Below are 17,490 nucleotides of genomic sequence, written 5' to 3'. Positions count from 1 at the left end.
CTAGAAAACGACGGAAACATTTATACATCCAGTTTTCTAATTTATAGCGGCGTATATGGCTGTATGTTCCTAAACGTTTCTAGAGGGAAAATCTACATATTGATTAAAAACTCAAGCAAGACCTTTTTTGTGAGACAAAAACTATAGAAACTAAAAAGTCATCTGGATCGGTCGTCGTACGGCAGCCCCGAGATATCCGCACATTTGTGAGCTTATTGTGGTTTCACGAATTTCCACCATACAATACCTACAGATGATATTCTCTAGCAAAATCAAGTAGAACAAGTTGTGGATAAATCATTTCTTTTCATTTCTTTAAGTGTCTCGTGTTACGATTTTGAAGTGATTTTGAAGTAACTGTAATTGCGTACTCAAGTGGAAAGGAGTAAATTTAAACGAGGTAAGGGAGACAATTATTTTATATATATATTGTTTGCTGAAAAACCTGTTTATATGTATTATCTCACATTATTAAAATCTATATTTAATGAAAACAATTAATGAACAATCATGATCGTATAAGTAGCCATACTGTAGCGGAAAACATTTTTATATTAGCTAAAAGTTTTCAATCATCCATTTACCACAGTAAGTATGATGCCCGAAAAAAATAACCCATATACTTTTTTCATGTAAGTAAACCTTGCAATGTTTGCAATTTCATAAATAAAATTCATAACGAGAGAAGGCATTGCGAACTACTTCTACGGGCTTCTTATAAAAAATATTTGACAAAGAATTGTTTCTCTACTATACTGTCGTGCGTCTAACATGCTTCTCTGCATTTCTGATACAACAGAGATGAGCGAAAAAAAATCCGATCACTTGAAAAGTTCAAGAGCTCAAACCTCATCGTCTGAGTCCGACGTAGAACAGCACCCTGTACCTCGAAGTTTCGATGAAGTCTTAGCTTCGGCTAGTGATGCTTCTGCATACGGATCTCAAGGTGACAATTTAGACTTCGGTGATGAAGCACCTAGTGACGGAGTGAGTGGAATAAAGCTTGATATGAAACGGCTGTCTGACATGCTTGAGTGCATACCGCTTCCAGAACGTCTGGGAGTTTCGGAGGACATCTTCCTTCCTGAACAGGTGGCCGAATTTGAGCGTATAGCCAAGCAAAGGCTGAAAGCGTTTGACGAACGCGTGAAGAATATTGCCACATCGGAAATTCGCGGTGATCGAGCAGTGATGAGTGAGGCTGAAAAGGATCTCATGAAGGTTTGTAGTTTACGAATCTAATCTCCTTAATTGGCAAATTAGAGTGTATTAAATAAATGAGTTTGTACTTAATTGTGCTTATTTACTTTTAGTACGTACTTATTTGGTATTTATTATTATTTAAATATTAATAATATGGGTTTTTACTCTGAAAAACAACTCCATAGACGGAAGAGTAGTTATGTTTCTACTTTGATCCATCTATTAGCTAAGCATTCCACAGTATATAACGAACCTTATATATATATGAATATTAACTATGTTTTTGCTCTAGGTGAAGTCTGCGCTGAAGGCCCGAGTTCCCACTGAAAATGAAGAAAAAGACGAAGCCGATGATGATGACGACATAGATGGATTAAATCCAGATGATATCGTTGACTGGCTGGATAAAGTTCTCGCTAAATAATTTCGGCTCTTGACCTGTTTCATAATAAAACTTTTTTTTTTTTTTATTATTTAGCTCGGCATTTTCCAGTTTTTTTATCTGCCATCAAAGCAAGTTTCGATCACTTTTTTGGCTATAAGTTTTCCATGTTCAAAGGGTCTAAAAATGGAGTTGGGCAAATAGCGGCATGTGGGCTTTATGGTTAAATTTTGCACAACCGGGGCCTTGTTGCTAGCGATTCAGATGTAATTTTTCTACTACTGCACCGTAGGACTAAATTAGAAAACTCCCCTCCCCTTAAATGCTAAGGATAGCGCTGCACTTTTAGTTTTATTTGACAAAGCATCAACAGAGAGTCCCAGATAAGATGAATAGGCACAATAGTTCGTCTTAACTACTTATAATAGTAATTATCGTATAGATGGTTATTTCCGTAATCCAGTAAAAGTTTCACTCAACATGTCACAGCGCTGCAGCAGCTAATCCTTGCTCCACATATGTCATATTAGAAGATAGTTTTAATTGATTTTGATCGTATTTATAAAATGTTCTCAGTCTTTTGTTATCCGGTGCCCAATCATGATATTCTACGACCTCAGTATTAAGAAGATCAACGAATTAAAGCTATAATCTTTGTCTAAGAAAAAAAAACTACTTTTACATACATTTATTCTATAAAGTGCTTAGTAACATTTTCACTAATAATGGGGCACTGACTTTCTTCTACAGGAACCCTGTAGAGTGTGAGTACCATCTCTCATCGTGAATGCCGAATGTATATGCAGGCGTTGTGTACTTCTGTACATGGCACAGTCTGTGGGTTAGGTTAACTGAAAAGCTTTACATTCATGACTGAGTCTGTTTTTCTCAGGCGATTGCTTATGTGGTTAGCAATGATTGGCACTCTTTACCCTCGATTAGAAGTACCGCAATTAATCGATAAGTAAAATACCATTTTGTCTCAATAAGAAATCATTTTGTCTATTAGACACCTTAACTCACAGTTGTATGGCTTGCAAGGTGTAGACTAATTCAATTCTGATTATGCCTGACGCGTTGAGATTCAATGTGTATATGTGTACGTATGTTATGTTAAAGAAGGGCAGCACTTTCTAGTCGTAAAATTCCTGGGTTAGTGGGGTAAATATTATGAATTTTTATATCTAAGTGACCAGTATGCCCAGTAGTAGATGAGATTGCGCAGATAATATTGAACTAAGCTCGAAGTGAGTTACTTGGGCGGACAAAATGCCGTATAAACAAACAATACATCTGTGATCAATCACGTGTAAATAGTAACATATTAGTAGTAAAACAAAGTAGCTCAATAAATTTACGAGCGAATGTATCATTTACAAATCATAGAAGGCATCATAGTGGTCAGGATTCAAGTACAATCTGAACAACTGTTACGACTCTTTACTGCATAAGAAATAAATAAAATTCATATTTATTTACGATCGCAGAAAGCTAAGAAAATGCTTTTTTCCTCTCTCACTATTGTAAAACACTGTGAAGCAACAATTTGTTGGCTGGTGTATGAGGCGGACAGTTATGGCTAACGGAGTCAATTGATCTTCTTTGTAGTTGAAGTAAACAAAGGAACAATCTAAACAAGTTTATAGACATAGTTTTAGAGCCCTAGATCTGAGTGCTGTGGACGATTTGCAAAAGCAGTAATAGGGGATTACACTATTTGCTGCGTTGATTTACTGAATATTTCCTAAAAAAAGTTTTGTTCCTTAAACGATTGTTTTATGTTATTGCCATGCACAATGTACCATCGGGAACACGTTGTAGTACAATCAGAAAAAAAGTAGGTTTATACAGATTCACTGCCAAACAACTAGTAATGAGTTGTTTTCTTCTGTTTGATAACAGTTTTCTGTTTATGATATATCACGTTGGAATATGTTCAGACAGTCATCTGCGTGCACGACGTGACCTTAGTAATATATATATATATATATACGCCTCTTGTTGACAAGCGACTTAAGAATATTGATATTTTCCAAAAACTGTCCACAGTAACATGGTAAATGAGAAGCGGGACGCTAGCAAAACTTAGTTATTATGTAAATAGGTAAAATATGTAAATGGCATACTTTGATTAAGCTTCAGCTGTAGGCGGGATTTAAATCGGATGATTCCTTATCAGCGCTCTCAACGCGTTGCTTACCGATATTGTGCTAAAGATTTACTAAAGTCGCCTAGCTCTTCCTTATTTGCAAAGTCACAGTCAGATGTATTAATAATACCATTATGACAACAATCTGTCATTATCATTATTATAATCGTTGCTGTATTTATTTATTAAGGTGTTTCACTATTATAACCTTATGTCAGTTCTATTGGTACAGGCTAATCTAATGATATTAATTATAAGCTCGCTATTAATTATACGATGAATTTTATTAATTAACTATATGTCTGTCTCATTTTTAGTATCGTAGCGAGTGTTTAATGTAATGTACACTGTGCGAGATTTCTAAATCAGCAACGTCATCATGTGTCTGTTGTGTCCCTTAATCCAGAATACCGGCTGTTGCTAGTTCGTGTTTTAACATTTGACGAAACTACCTAATCAGATATACAAAGTTGCAACGTGCAAAATTCCCGCAGGCAGCCTAATAAATAGATAGAGTCTTGCTTCCGACTGTTAAACACATGTTTGAGTAAGTATATTAAGGGGGACTCAGCTGTACCGATACCGAATATTGGGGTCGATTCTAAATATTTTCCTACGGGCGCGCCAAATGCGTTTAGATACACGCGACACTCAGATTTACAGGTCTGATGAAAGCGTCAACAAAACGACTATTCAACGAAGCGATTGTTTGCGGTGGGCCGTAACACGGTACTTATTGTTGAGCTACAAGCTGTTTAAGCTGCAAGTTCATTGATTCCTCAGTTTAGCAGTCATTACGAACCGGACACTGCTAGTGAATACAAGTTTTTCGCTGTGTTTGATGCTATGACCATTATAAGGCTCATTTTGATGTTTGTCAAACATTATCACACACATGCGCTGCATTTCGTACGTCCCAGAATCTATTCGACGATAGGCTTTTAATTAGGCAGTTATTATAGAAACAGAAAGTACTGGCCTCGTAGGTTGTTCGATGGTGCACCGTTCTAAAACAGCTCCGTAAAGGGTAGGCGTACTTCTGTAATATAAGCATGCTGGAACGGTTTGTTTATCACCTTATTATATAGATTATGAAGAAATCGTAGAGAGTCTGTATCTGTAGATATGGCGACTTCATACTATGCATGTTATACATCAACATCCATCTTTTCTTTGCGACTTTTACTTTTTTATACGCTTGAGTAGATAGCAAATGGTGTGAAACAACCCCAATTTACGGTTCGTGCGTTACACCCTAATGTCGAATCTTTCTCAAACGTCAACCCGCAAGGAGGACATTTTGTTCCTTTCACCTCCGTTTGGTTCTGGAAATAATTATTGTTGGTACATAAGCCAAGATATTTACGATTTCAGCATTACTAATCCCATTGGCCATATGAGGGACCTTTGATAGCACCACAGTACCTCTCAGACCGAGATTACAGAAATTCGTCGTTTATATACGAATACGCATGCATATAAATATTTCAACTATATATGATGACAAAAAACAAAAAACAAAAATTACGTTCTAATTTTCATTTCATCCGGTTTCATTGGCGACAAGAGAAACCTTGATGAATAGTTCTCTATCGACGCGTGAGACCTGGTTAGACCTCTTTGGCGGATAGTTTGACCTTGAACGTTCTTTGATAAAGAGTAGATCCTGCGCAGAGTGCCGCAAGGAGAATAGTGATGGGCACAGATACCCAGAATGCCCATACCAAGGATAACACGATGCCCAGGCCCACGGATACCACTGAAATAGGTTACAGTGAGCAAAACGAATGCTATGAAGCTTCCCGATAACAGTATTAATGTCCGTGGCAGATAACGTTTACAATTATTTGTTAAAGAGTTTTAGCTAGGTACGTAGAAGCCTTTATAAAAGCTGACGTATGCTAAATCAATAATATGTATCGCTAAGGATGCTTTTAAGGATGTATTTAAAAAGCGCAAAACAGTGCACTCTATATACTGTAAGAAAGGCGCTGCGCCAATTTTTGCCCTTAAAAACCATACTCAGCTTGCCTTAATTGTAAATTTGCCTCATCTAAATTTATAAACAAACACATTTCCCATAACACGAGATTAATGTTAGCTTACCGTTTTGATATTAACTTTTTGACTTGAAAATTAAATCATCTTATTTCTGAACGCTGCTATAACAGCTTTTACCTTCATGTTCTGAGTTCAATATTCTTTTCCTTGATTTCAATTTAAAACGCAGTCTATAATAAATTTAGCTTAATGTGTATGGCATGAAACATTGAGTGTCTTACCCACGAGGAAGGCGCACGCTGCTGCAGAGCATGCGACCAAAAAGGCGGATAGAATAAGAGCGGCTGCCAGTGGGAGGACCATGACGATTGTCGCAGTTATGAGGGCAGATGACAGCGTTGCGTTATCCGCAAGGTACCTTATGGAGCCCACGCATAGGTCAAATAATAGACAAAATTACAAACACTGGAACAACACTTGATCAGTATTTGATTGGGTACACACAATTTCTGTTAGATGAACCACACCGTTCACGTATCGCTTCATATTCTCCACGTAGAACTATGGCATTGGTGGCTGTGGGTCTGTTCACAGTATTTGATACCTAAACTGCATAGAATATATTGAAATGCGTGGGTTTGTACTCAGAATGCAGAAAAGGAAGGATATTGTACTTACTTGCGGAAAATCATGCTATCGAAAAACCACTGAAGCCGCGGCTGGAAAAAATCGTGAATAACATAGAGTAGTGTGAGAAGCAGACCCGTACTTTCACTGCGCTCGCCCCGAGGCTGACACAACGCATCGACATTTTGCAGAGTGTGACTACGATCTGGGACTATACCTGTGTATATTACGAAGAGCGAATCGGGTTTGCTGTTATGTGACAGATGTTTTTTAAAAGAATAATATGTAGATTTTAATTACGGATACCGAGCCCTACGCCTAGACAAAATAAAATTTGCCGCACTGGAGTAAAAACTTTGCTAGCAAACTTACCAAGTACAGACGAGCCCTTTAAATGCGCACGTTTCCAGAGTCGGTATTTGTTACAGCACATATCTACTGTACTAGCTATCGAGCCGTTTGCAATATAAGACAAGCTTCAACGTGGGTGATCGTTTACGTTTTTATATTTTTTTACGTTTCGATCATTGAGATTCGTAGGTGCGTTTGCCAGTTGTTAAATTACGAAATATGGTGGTTTCTTACTCTACCCGAATGTCTAGCGGCAATTTCAGACGCAAAGCTCGAAACACAGGAAGACTATGGAATATAAATACGAACCCTCAGTTAACTTAAACAGCCTGGTAGTTTATATTCACATGACCAACGTTAGGAGTAACGTAAGTACTGGCAAATGACTAAAATCTTCATTCAGCCACTAACCTGACTCGTAGATATCGGCAATAATCATATTTTCAGAAACGTCTTCATCTCCGTCGAAGGGGGCTGTTACATGCTCTAGTTCATCATCAGGATCGCCTTCACATGGTGCGACGTCTTCCTCCTCATAATCACCTTGCCCTATTTTATATTATTCAAAAAAAAAACTTCGCTATATTATTTTATCGAAGTTTTTTGCGTTAGCAAATTGCGCAATGTCGTCTTTAAGAATACACCGTCTTTCAGCTATGACCATCACCGCATTTATCTGGACAACAGTTGTCGTTAGCCGCTGAACAGTCGTCACACTTCCTGTTTTTATTACTCCAATGCACACCTTGCATTCTACTTTGATGCGTCATAGTTTATCTTTGATATGCAATAATCTCCTAAAAGTAAGGCCGTTCCATATTAAACAGGATATAAATATGTTAAGTATAAAAGGTGTAATGTGGTCAGTAGACTCTTCCTTATAACACCGAAGCAGTACGGTAGATCTATGTAATTGAACTATATCTATCACGTGCCTTGCTATGCAATATATTCTTATGAAAAAATTTCTGCTGGCGGTGATCTTACCGGATCCCGCTTCAAGGTCCGGGTCGAACGACGGTGGCTGCGAATCTTCATCGTAGCTCAGCCGTTCCCAGTCACTATCAGAGAAGGTTACCGGCATTACGCTGAAAAACATCAAAGTATTCGTTACGAAACAGGATCGTCTCAGTTCCGCGAGGCCTTTTACTGATTTGGTTCAGTCATGGATCAGCACAATCCAGCTAATTATTGAATGTATAAACAAGCTGGCTGCTATGAAAACTGAATCGTTACAGCTAGATGCCTAGGAAATATAGTAAATCAGAGTTCAGTTTTATGCCATGCGTGAGATTTAATGGTCTCGGTAAATTACTATCAAGTAGTTTTGCTTTGAAATGCAGTCGACGGATCTAGCTAAGAGAAATCTATCAGCTGCAAATTTATTCTCTGGCAGAACAGTAGTGATATAGCTTTAAGGTTCAGACCGAGAGGACTACTCAGTTCACCGATGCCGAGATTGAACCCTGACGCGTTCGCTATAATTGAAATGTTCACACAATTAGACTATTCCCTTCGAAAAGAGCGCAGCCAATACTGTGACAATATTATTCCAATCCCTTCGATTTAATTTAGTACAAAATATATTCTGCTGGAAGCCTACGGCATGTTTGGACATATTGTACCAAAATCTGTAATACTGAAACACTCATAAAGATCGTAAATTGACTTTACGGGATGCGTGTGATTCATTAACTGGTAACGAACAAAAAATATAGCTAATCAGTAATGTTGACCTTGCGAAATAAAATTAATGTACACTGTTAATTATTATTTGGAATAAATCACAGGAAAAAAAAGTCGTATCGCACGACTTGTTGTCATACCACACGTTACGGAAATACGGCAGAACTGCCAAATATGACATGAATTTTCGTAGAAGACAACGGATTTGGGGGCCATGGGAAACTAAAAGTAGGTCTAAAAATGAATGACTCTTTTGCGCCGATAACATACTCTATACTTCGAGGGCAGAGAGTACGATAGGCAGAACGATTGACATTTCTACGAAAATGTACGCCTATCTGAGTTTTAAGCGCCCAGCACACGAGGACAAACAGCAGCGTCGTTGGCATGCGAACACAAACGATCCTCGTATAAGATCTACCTTGGCGCGGAGATTTTGCAGACAAAAGTAACTTGAAATAAGTTAACATTATGATTTTATATTTACCTCATTGTAGGCTTTAATGCCGCTGTTTTATATTGCCTCAGTGTCCTAACAGCATACGGGAGGTTGATACTTACCATTTTGAGACTTTAGATCAGCAGTAGAGAATATGTAATGTTTTCCATAATTTACTTTAACGCTGACCCCGGAATAATCTAATAAGATTTTGCAACATCTTGCAGCCATTAGTTTCGGATTTGAAGGGATAAATCGACGTACGAGAAAGTCTTCTACGTATTTTCTCTGTCTTTGCTTGAGGCCCGTGCAATAGCGTATTATCGAGTTCCAGTGAACAATTTATCGATTGTCGAGATCCCTTGACGATCGATAAATAAATTGTTTGGACGGCACGACCAGCATTACAGAGGGACTACTTGATCTTTTAGTTCAACTTTGTAATCTAAAACTGCGTTTCCTATAAATATCTTTTGCTGGACAGGCTGCCATTTGGGCTGGTCTATTGGTCACAAGCAGTCAGTAGAAATATTCGGGGACGTAGTGTTTATCGGGCATAGATTGTCTATTTTTGGCATCAAAATCGCCACGCTAACTTGAATAATACTTCACCTTCGTGACGACGTCATCTGATGAGTACCTATAGATCTTTTTCTCTTTCGAAACTATGCTTGCTATCTCGGCCAGTAAGCGTCAGCTATCTTATGCGTATCTTACTGAATAAGTCGGCCAACGGCAACAAACAGAATACGATTGGCACGTAATCTTTCTTAGTAACCGTCCGCCTACCTCACAATTTACAGCAACAACTTAAACGACATTTGGCGCCCTAGCTGCATATAGACAAAACTTTCTGTTCACCGTGGGCTGGTGAGGCGGCGCCGAAGAATACTAGCTCAACCTTATGCGGGTGGCAGGCGGAATCGACACAGAAGTCCTCATTGTTGAAAGAAAGAACGTTTCTGGCGTTCGTCATAGAATTGGTTTCCCTTCGCGCATTTCTGGCAGACCAATGCCTAGATGCGTGTAGCTGTCAGTGTGCCATTCGGTCTGCAGGAGTGTCTATGAATCGACCCGGCCACATTTCTGGCTAGCTGTTTTTGTTGCTGTTGTTAGCCTTTGACGAAGCAAGCTCTTTCGGGGGCTTAAAAGCGTGGACCAGACCATGACATTTATAGATGCTATTGGCAATTCACGTAAATAGCCTACATTTTTATACAGCATAAAGTGGTAGTAGTGTAGTACATGTTTGAATATGACAGCCTGACTATTTTCGTTCTAAGGACAAGCGCACTCATGGATAATTAGACAAGATAAGGGTTAAATTTACTTATTGCTCGCAATTGTGCATTTTGTGGGAAATTTTGTATCGTTGATGACGTGAGCGTTCTGCTTGTTATTTAGTTAGACACGGATCAGGCATGAAACCGTTTGTAGATGGCACGATCTCAATAGAGAAAACACAGGAGACCTAATTTCGTCTCACGACTTCCATATGCAACCATAAATCGCAGAAGTCGAATTCCTATTTTCTAAAGAATCCACAAGGCAAAAAACAGTCGTCTTAAGTCATGGCCAAACTTTACATGAATAATGCATCAGCTAACTGAGGTGGGTATGCCGTGAACCCACCGAACTGCACCAGTCGACTGCATTGTGTTGTTAGAAGCTGCGCTACTATCGTGTACGTCGGCTCAATTCCGGTTTTAGAACATTAACACTGCTAAGCCACGAACTGCGAGATTCTGTGGAGACTTGAATGGTATGTCAGAGGTACGTAAATGCATGCGAATGAACGGCTTCAGTCCTTCATCCTGAACACTGATGATAGTGAAGTAAATCACGTAGAAGAAGTAAGACCACGATAAACAATCGTTAGAGATTCAAGCATAACGTTCAGGTGAGATCGCTGATATTGCGGTTAGTATTTGGTTCAGTCATTGTTTTGGTGTTTCCATCTTCCATACGAATTTCAGCCTGATTGCACCGTTTCTGTATCCAGATATTGCCCAATCAATTGACATGATTGTCTTTTATGTGCTGATATAAAAGCCCATTTTAACGAGATGTTCTTCTCGTCGTTACCGCCAGATTGTTCTCCACGCTGTAATACTGAGTTTGGCTCCACGAAATTTCCAGCCAGAACTGCCCAGCTGATGCTACGCTAATTTCAACAGTAACAAAATAAAAGAAGATCTACATATTTATGTAACATATGGAATTTTCATTACATTATGGAGAAATGGACAGCAATCTGGCAAGGTTGGGAATAAAATTTTGGAAAAGCTCGTTGATATAATTTCCTTGGGGGCAACAATTTCCCAACTTTATTCCGAAACAATGATGTATGTATGGAGGCGATCTCCTGTGACACGTTCGATACTCAACCAGTTTTTAAGCAATAAAGTTCACTTGATAATAACCATGTAAATAACGTAACCATGAAAGTGGTTTCATCACGTCATGTATCGCATCAAATCAGCAATGCCTACTGTTGGCAATTCGAAACCCTACACTATGGCGCATTACAGAAGCGTTCCGTCCCCTTAGAGTATTATTTTGTGGGCTATAACCTTTCATTCACATCAAATCATATTGGACCATTCGAGGGGTAGAAAGAAGGCAGCAAGCACGCTTTCTCGATACCTAGAATCCATGATAAATCTACTTGACACTTTTTAGCCAAATATACACCACCCTGATTTTTATCGAATAAGTTACAAATGAACGACTTAACAGAAAAGTAAAATTCTCGACACAAACAACCTTTTGGTAAATATCTTGTTGGCTATATAATAGGATTCAACGACTTTCCACACATCACTGCATGCCCCTAAGTAGATGGCAGAAGTGTGAACTCATTTACACATGTGAAAACATTTACCTAGCACCGCCTTTCAAAGACTCCTAATTAAGCCGTTTTATGATTTTTACTATACAAGTACTTTTTACTCCATTGGAAGGGTTGTAATTTTGAATAAAGAACTGTACTCTAAACTAGAATTATTAGCGTGCAACGAACGTTCTGAAACAGAGGCACAACGTCCAGAGGTGGTTTTTAAGTCTTATACAGACTTTGAAGCAAATTTTCGTTTTTGAGTGTTGCCTTTATTATAAGAATCCCTCCGTATACTTTCCTGACAAATGAAACTATCTAGGAAGAAATATTCTTGCGAAAAGCACCACAATAGATCAGCAAAACATCAACTGTAGGCACTTGAAGAACACCGTTAGGCGTTCCAATAAGAACACTCAAGTGTTCTTAGAGGAACACCTGACAAAGATTGTTAATAAGCCGCCCATAGTTTAAATGAAAGCCAACTCAATGGACATGTTATAATGGCGGCCTGTAAAATTGTCCCTTCGTTGATATTTTTGTTGGAATAAAAAATATATTTACTGATGACCACTCATTTCCTGAAGCTTAGCTATAACTTACATTTTGATTATGTCAACCTATTTATGGTATGTCATTTCCTTCGATTCGGGGTGAGGTTTGTCTTTTCTAGTCCTTCGGAACGTCGGTTGCTTATAGTGAGATCCACACCCACAAACCAAACACTACGCTGCTTTCCCCCGTCGTTACTTCACAGCCTAACTTAGCACTCTGATATGATTCCTCAGGCATCACACATACGTAAAGTAGACATGTCTCTATCTGCTTTCTTTCGGACGATAACCAGCCAATAAAGCTAAGGGCGCAGAAATCGGGCACTATTTAGCTGTTCAAGCAATGATGGATTGTATCCGCGACTACCGCTCGGACTGGTAACAGGCTACGGTGGACAACAGAGGGATTTCGGGTGATGGCTAATGGTAGGAAACAACTGAGGAAACAAGTACCACTAATTCACTCACCCGTCGTCGGAGTCCTCTTGGCGCGACATGACCTCCGCGCCGCCAGACAGGGTGACGTCCGCAAATTCGATAAACTCAACACATTTCTCGGTTTGGTACCGAGAAGCGGCGAGATCTGGAATACCGAAAAATGACAAGAGTGATTAAGCCGCGCCAAATATTCAACAACCAACAGCCAACAGTCAAGAGGAGTCTGTCGGTGGCTAACGAAGCGTCCACAAAAGGACTCGTATTATGGGTATGTTGAGTCGTTTAGGGGAGAGCACCTCAATGTTGTGCCTCGGTCAGCTGATCCCAGCAGACCTCGCCAACGGCTGTCTTCCTCTACAACGCTGTCCCTTTACCTGCAAAGAAAGCGACAGCAACCTCAGCTTTAGAGGTCCCCTCCCATCTTATAAACCCCCTAAATCCCGCACCCCCGTCTCCTAATAAAGTTTCTCTCGCCCACTCGAAAAGCTTCCTCGGCACCAAAAGCCATTTTCTTTTACCTTGAAGATGACGTTACTACCAGAATAGTCGTTCCTTCAAAACAATTCAGTTCGTTGATATATAAGATACGTGCTTACTGCAAAGATTTATGAGACAGCTCGAATGCTGCCTAACGCCTTCTACGCCTGTTTTGCTTTAGGTTTGGTATGAAGGTGGAAAATAAGGATGGATGTATAAAACAGCCTGACATTGGCAGGCCTTTGCGAAGCTCCTTCGTGGTTCTCTTCCCCAAGCCGCTCTAAGCTCGCATGGTGTAGGAGTCACTCAGAAAGCCTCTTGTCCAACTCCTTTTGAGGGGAACAACTGAGAGTTGGCTGAGTGCAGAGGAAAGAGGGGAAGGGAGCACCGATCTATCGAATTTGGGTTTCGGCCGCCTGTATCAAAGGCAGACAGTCGAAATAAAAGGTATACGGCCCCAGAGCAGACGGGTTGGCGATTGAAGGGTCCGACGCGCATGCGCGGCTAAGATTACGCCTCGTTGACAGAAAAGGAGCCCTTCACGAACCTGTTACGCGCGTTGTCTCCTCATGAATGCCTAGTCATCATGCGTTCTAACTCGTGCTACGGTCGTGGAAGGGAAAAGCCTTCTAAAATGGGAAAGTACTTGAACACGTCAAACAGTCTGCATCAGCGGAAAAAAATCTATATATTGCTACTATTATATTAGCTTTACCTCGTTGGAGAGAGCCCAGTTGGAATCTAGAATTTAAGTTAAAATTTTAAGTAAGAATCATTCTTTTTACATAGAACCGCTTTTTGATATGATTAGATACTATGGAAATCATGAACGGGTATCACTGGTTGAAAGGTGTTTCACCTTTTAAGGTGAAACCTTAAAAGGCATTTACTTCAATTTTGGGTTTTTCTAAGGCATGAACACACTGGAGATACGTTAAAAAAAACCTATTCGCCCTAAAATGGATTCAATTCAATACGCGCCTTACACGTGGTGTTGGACAAAACGGTTGTCCAAGCTTCATCTTGGACCAGTTATTTGCTGAGGCCAAGTAAAAGCAAACTGATAGCTAATAAAATATAGAGATCGTCATGTCAAAAAAAAGTATATTTTGCTGATATGAGGAAGTTGATAATTTATTTTAGGATTTAACTTATATCATATCTAAAGCAGATTATAATAACACGTTTGGAAGGCGTTTTTCCTAAACCTTATTACTTTATTAAGTTTTGTTAAGATTACTATCAGTCAAAAACACTTTGATCAATTATATTATAAAACAGATCTGTGAACAGATACGCATTTCAGCCATACATATAAAATATATTGGAAAACTGAAGTCCGGAAGTAAGCTCACTTCGTCTCTTCAGGTCTAGGCTCACTCATTGCTAATGAAAAAAGCTATAATCAAATTTAATTGTTAAATGAAATATCCTGGCTGTTGAGCTATCATAGAGGTTACAGATAACTTTTAACCTTAATTTGACACGTTGGTGTTCCTTTATCCATTAGGTGTTTCATGTATACGTTCGGTTTCATTGCCACCAAGTGTTGCTTCAATCTTCCAGTACAAAATGATGCATGTGCTTGCCAGTTCTAAAGCGATTTAGGTATCTCTAACTTTAATAGATAATTACACCACCACGGTGCCATCACGGGATCTTGCGTGTTTTTATCTAAGAGAAAATACTGTTTTTAGTGAAAAACAATGGTCGCCCCCTGTACAAGCAGTGCAGCATGATCAAAACTGAATTTGGGGGTCTTGTCGATTAAATAAGCCCTATTTAGATGTAAAGATAAATACAGTTGTTTCATTAAACAAGTATCTACAAAAGAAAAAAACAGATTCCAAAACTTCGAAGACACTCTGTGCTCGCACCACTTTACGACCGATCGGGAAACAACCGCTGACATTGAACGTATTCGCGGCGAATGGTAACCATTTCAATCTTCCTTCATCTACTTCGCTATGCCGGCCGGCTTCATAAAAAAAAATAGATAGTGCCAATCGTGTTCACCCACCCATTTAAGTGGAAACAAATCAGATTATATTCGAGCTAGATTGCATTACGTTATTTTCCCCACTTACGTTCCTTTTAGAGAAGCGGACGTTCTAATTATTATGTGCTCACTTTGGGGTTAAATTCAGTAATGGGCCAATCGACCATCGGAATATGGTTTACTCACATCAATGGTGAATCAAGTAGATAGAAAAAGCGGAGTATGGCAAAAATATTTTGTTTGAAATTTGTTGCCCGTTCCCGCAATGTAAATGTAGATCGTTTCTTTACCTCTGATAGAAATTCGAATAACAAGTGGCTCTACACTAGGAATTAATTAAAACTAATATCTAAAATCAGCAGCCAATGAACATAAACAATAAAGCCAAAAGTGGGCGTAATAAACAAAAAAACAAAAATCGAACAAAAGAATCTTCGAGTAATTAACAATAACAATAGCAATAACGGTAACACAATGCAACACTGAATAGTACGCATGTATTATAAATACGTCGTTGCAATCATAAGACATCCTATGCGTATACGAAAAAATTGCAAAAAGGCCTCTCAAGTCATCAATAAAAAATAGTTAGGCTGACTTACGTGCACTTACCTAAGTATCACTCATGAACATCATTGATCAAGTGTTATGGCCATAACTATAATAATAACATAATTCTAATAGTTATAATTATAATATAATAACATTATAAACATAATAATACTAATGGCGAAAATAAAGTAATAGCACCTTATTCGCGCGCCTGCCAACAGTACATTAATCATAAACACGTCAGAGACAGGTAACATCGAAGCAGATCGCAAAACTTGCAAAGTAGTCTTAGTCAGACAAGGACATGAAGAACATCTTTTTAATCATTATTCCAAACCGTTCTATCAAAGGCGGTCTTCTCGGAGGTCTACCGGCCTTACCGATAGATGCGGAGCCCGCTACCTTTCACGTAGCAGGCAACCAAAGGCGTTTAGCCACAATTTATACTGTCGTGACGGTTGTAGTAAATTACGTGGCTTTTTGCTGGTAGAACAGAGTAAGTAATACTATCTGTAGCTCACTTATTTGTCGCAGTCGAACGCAGATGGGCTCGAAAGCATTTCCCTAATTGGAAATATGGGACTAACATAACACTGTAACCTTTGTCAGTGCTTCATGCAAACAATTTCTAGTGCCGTGAAGAAGAATTAGTTAGCCATTGAGTTTGACGATTGCTGATTGCCTGATTATATAAATGTCGAATGTACGCTTAGGCAGGTGGGAGTAGAAATCTGGGCTGGGTCACACAACCGTCCCACGTCAGATGAATTAGTGTATGGCCATTTTGGGCAAATGTAAATCTGAGTACGTATTAACCTTTGAATTGCTAATAAACTAAATAAAATGAGAAGAATGAAAAAAAAAGTAATAAACCAGCGTCATTCTACATACAACAGCTTTAGCATATGAATATTCGATCGTTTTGTATGTGAAGCTTAAAAAATATACAGATAAGATAACAATTCAAGCACAAGGGAGCATGTGTTCAGGCTAGGAGCCTTTGTTATGTTCAGTGAATTTCTTTTTGTTCTCAATGTCTGCAGTCAATTGGGCAATTGGCTTATCGTGTTTTTGTGCGTTACTTGAACTATGCTTCTAACCGTACGTCGGTCGAAATGGTAATTATACAGAAAAATCTTTTAATCAAACTTCTTTATTGTAAGCAGTTAGTTGGTGGAGCCCTACAAAAGGCTATCGGGCGGATCATTATTGAAGGACTTCTGTTCCAAAATGGTTTTTGCTATAAGTAGCCCTTAAGTTACGATTAATCGTGATCACTAAAGCTATTAATATTGTATAGACTCTTGTATAGTAGAAGGCATCATTGAACTCACTGCATATATGAAGCGCGTTGAGACGGGCCATCCTGTAGCGCTCAAGTCTTTCAGAACTCCCGTTTATCAAGCGTTTAGGGCGTTAATTCTATTAATCGATATAGATTCCACGGTAATGGATCACCGATTCTTGGTCAGCTATCCTTAAAACTTTACCAAAATGCACCAGCAGAGCTCAGGCAGGATAAGCACTATAAACAAAGACGACAAAGTTATCAACTCTATGGTTGGACGCAGATTTATCAAAACTATGATAGACATCAACAAGAACACATCTGCTTGCAGAGAGCATATTCGATTGAGTCTGCTGGCTTGCAATATTTACAGAAACTGACACTGTCACACCAGCGTCTCCTCCATTTAAAAGTTTCTGTAATGAGTAAATATTGTTTTTTTTTCTTTAAGAAAGCGGGAGGGTTCTGCACGTGGCGCTGCAACCCTCTCATGTTTGGAACTTTCCTA

General features: G+C 39.0%; 2 protein-coding genes across 3 annotated transcripts; one reads left to right on the top strand and one right to left on the bottom strand.

The window, feature by feature from the left end:
- Positions 1 to 56: 56 nt before the first annotated feature.
- Positions 57 to 1,688, top strand: LOC111249319 (uncharacterized). Of its 2 annotated transcripts, XM_022803037.2 has the most exons (4): positions 57 to 206; positions 321 to 400; positions 800 to 1,221; positions 1,496 to 1,688. In XM_022803037.2, exons 3-4 carry the CDS (start codon positions 802 to 804, stop codon positions 1,625 to 1,627), a joined length of 552 nt encoding a protein of 183 aa, XP_022658772.1. In that variant the 5' UTR covers positions 57 to 206; positions 321 to 400; positions 800 to 801; the 3' UTR covers positions 1,628 to 1,688. The 2 variants fall into 2 exon arrangements, with proteins under 2 accessions (XP_022658772.1, XP_086843275.1); XM_086987149.1 differs by having other exon boundaries at positions 63 to 400.
- A 2,197-nt stretch (positions 1,689 to 3,885) lies between these two features.
- On the bottom strand, positions 3,886 to 17,059 carry LOC111249318 (uncharacterized). Its single transcript, XM_086986532.1, has 8 exons — positions 17,029 to 17,059; positions 13,041 to 13,184; positions 12,697 to 12,811; positions 7,701 to 7,801; positions 7,125 to 7,262; positions 6,414 to 6,579; positions 6,017 to 6,153; positions 3,886 to 5,493 (listed from the first exon to the last, which is right to left on the bottom strand). The coding sequence occupies exons 1-8, from the start codon at positions 17,057 to 17,059 to the stop codon at positions 5,345 to 5,347; spliced, it is 981 nt and encodes a 326-aa protein (XP_086842658.1). The 3' UTR covers positions 3,886 to 5,344.
- Between the last annotated feature and the right edge of the window lie 431 nt (positions 17,060 to 17,490).

The sequence above is a fragment of the Varroa destructor genome, unplaced genomic scaffold (assembly GCF_002443255.2).
Source record: "Varroa destructor unplaced genomic scaffold, Vdes_3.0 BEIS01000004.1, whole genome shotgun sequence".
NCBI lineage: Eukaryota > Metazoa > Arthropoda > Arachnida > Mesostigmata > Varroidae > Varroa > Varroa destructor.
Note: the sequence above shows the minus strand (reverse complement) of the source record. Positions and strands in the feature narration are given on the sequence as shown.

Coding starts and splice junctions, on each gene's coding strand:
- LOC111249319 (XM_022803037.2), top strand. CDS start 802: ATGAGCGAAAAAAAATCCGATCACTTGAAAAGTTCAAGAGCTCAAACC. Junction 1,222..1,495: donor CTGAAAAGGATCTCATGAAG/GTTTGTAGTTTA, acceptor TTTTTGCTCTAG/GTGAAGTCTGCGCTGAAGGC.
- LOC111249318 (XM_086986532.1), bottom strand. CDS start 17,059: ATGGCCCGTCTCAACGCGCTTCATATATGCA. Junction 12,812..13,040: donor TGCTGTCGCTTTCTTTGCAG/GTAAAGGGACAG, acceptor TCGGTATTCCAG/ATCTCGCCGCTTCTCGGTAC. Junction 6,580..7,124: donor TGCCGATATCTACGAGTCAG/GTTAGTGGCTGA, acceptor TAATATACACAG/GTATAGTCCCAGATCGTAGT.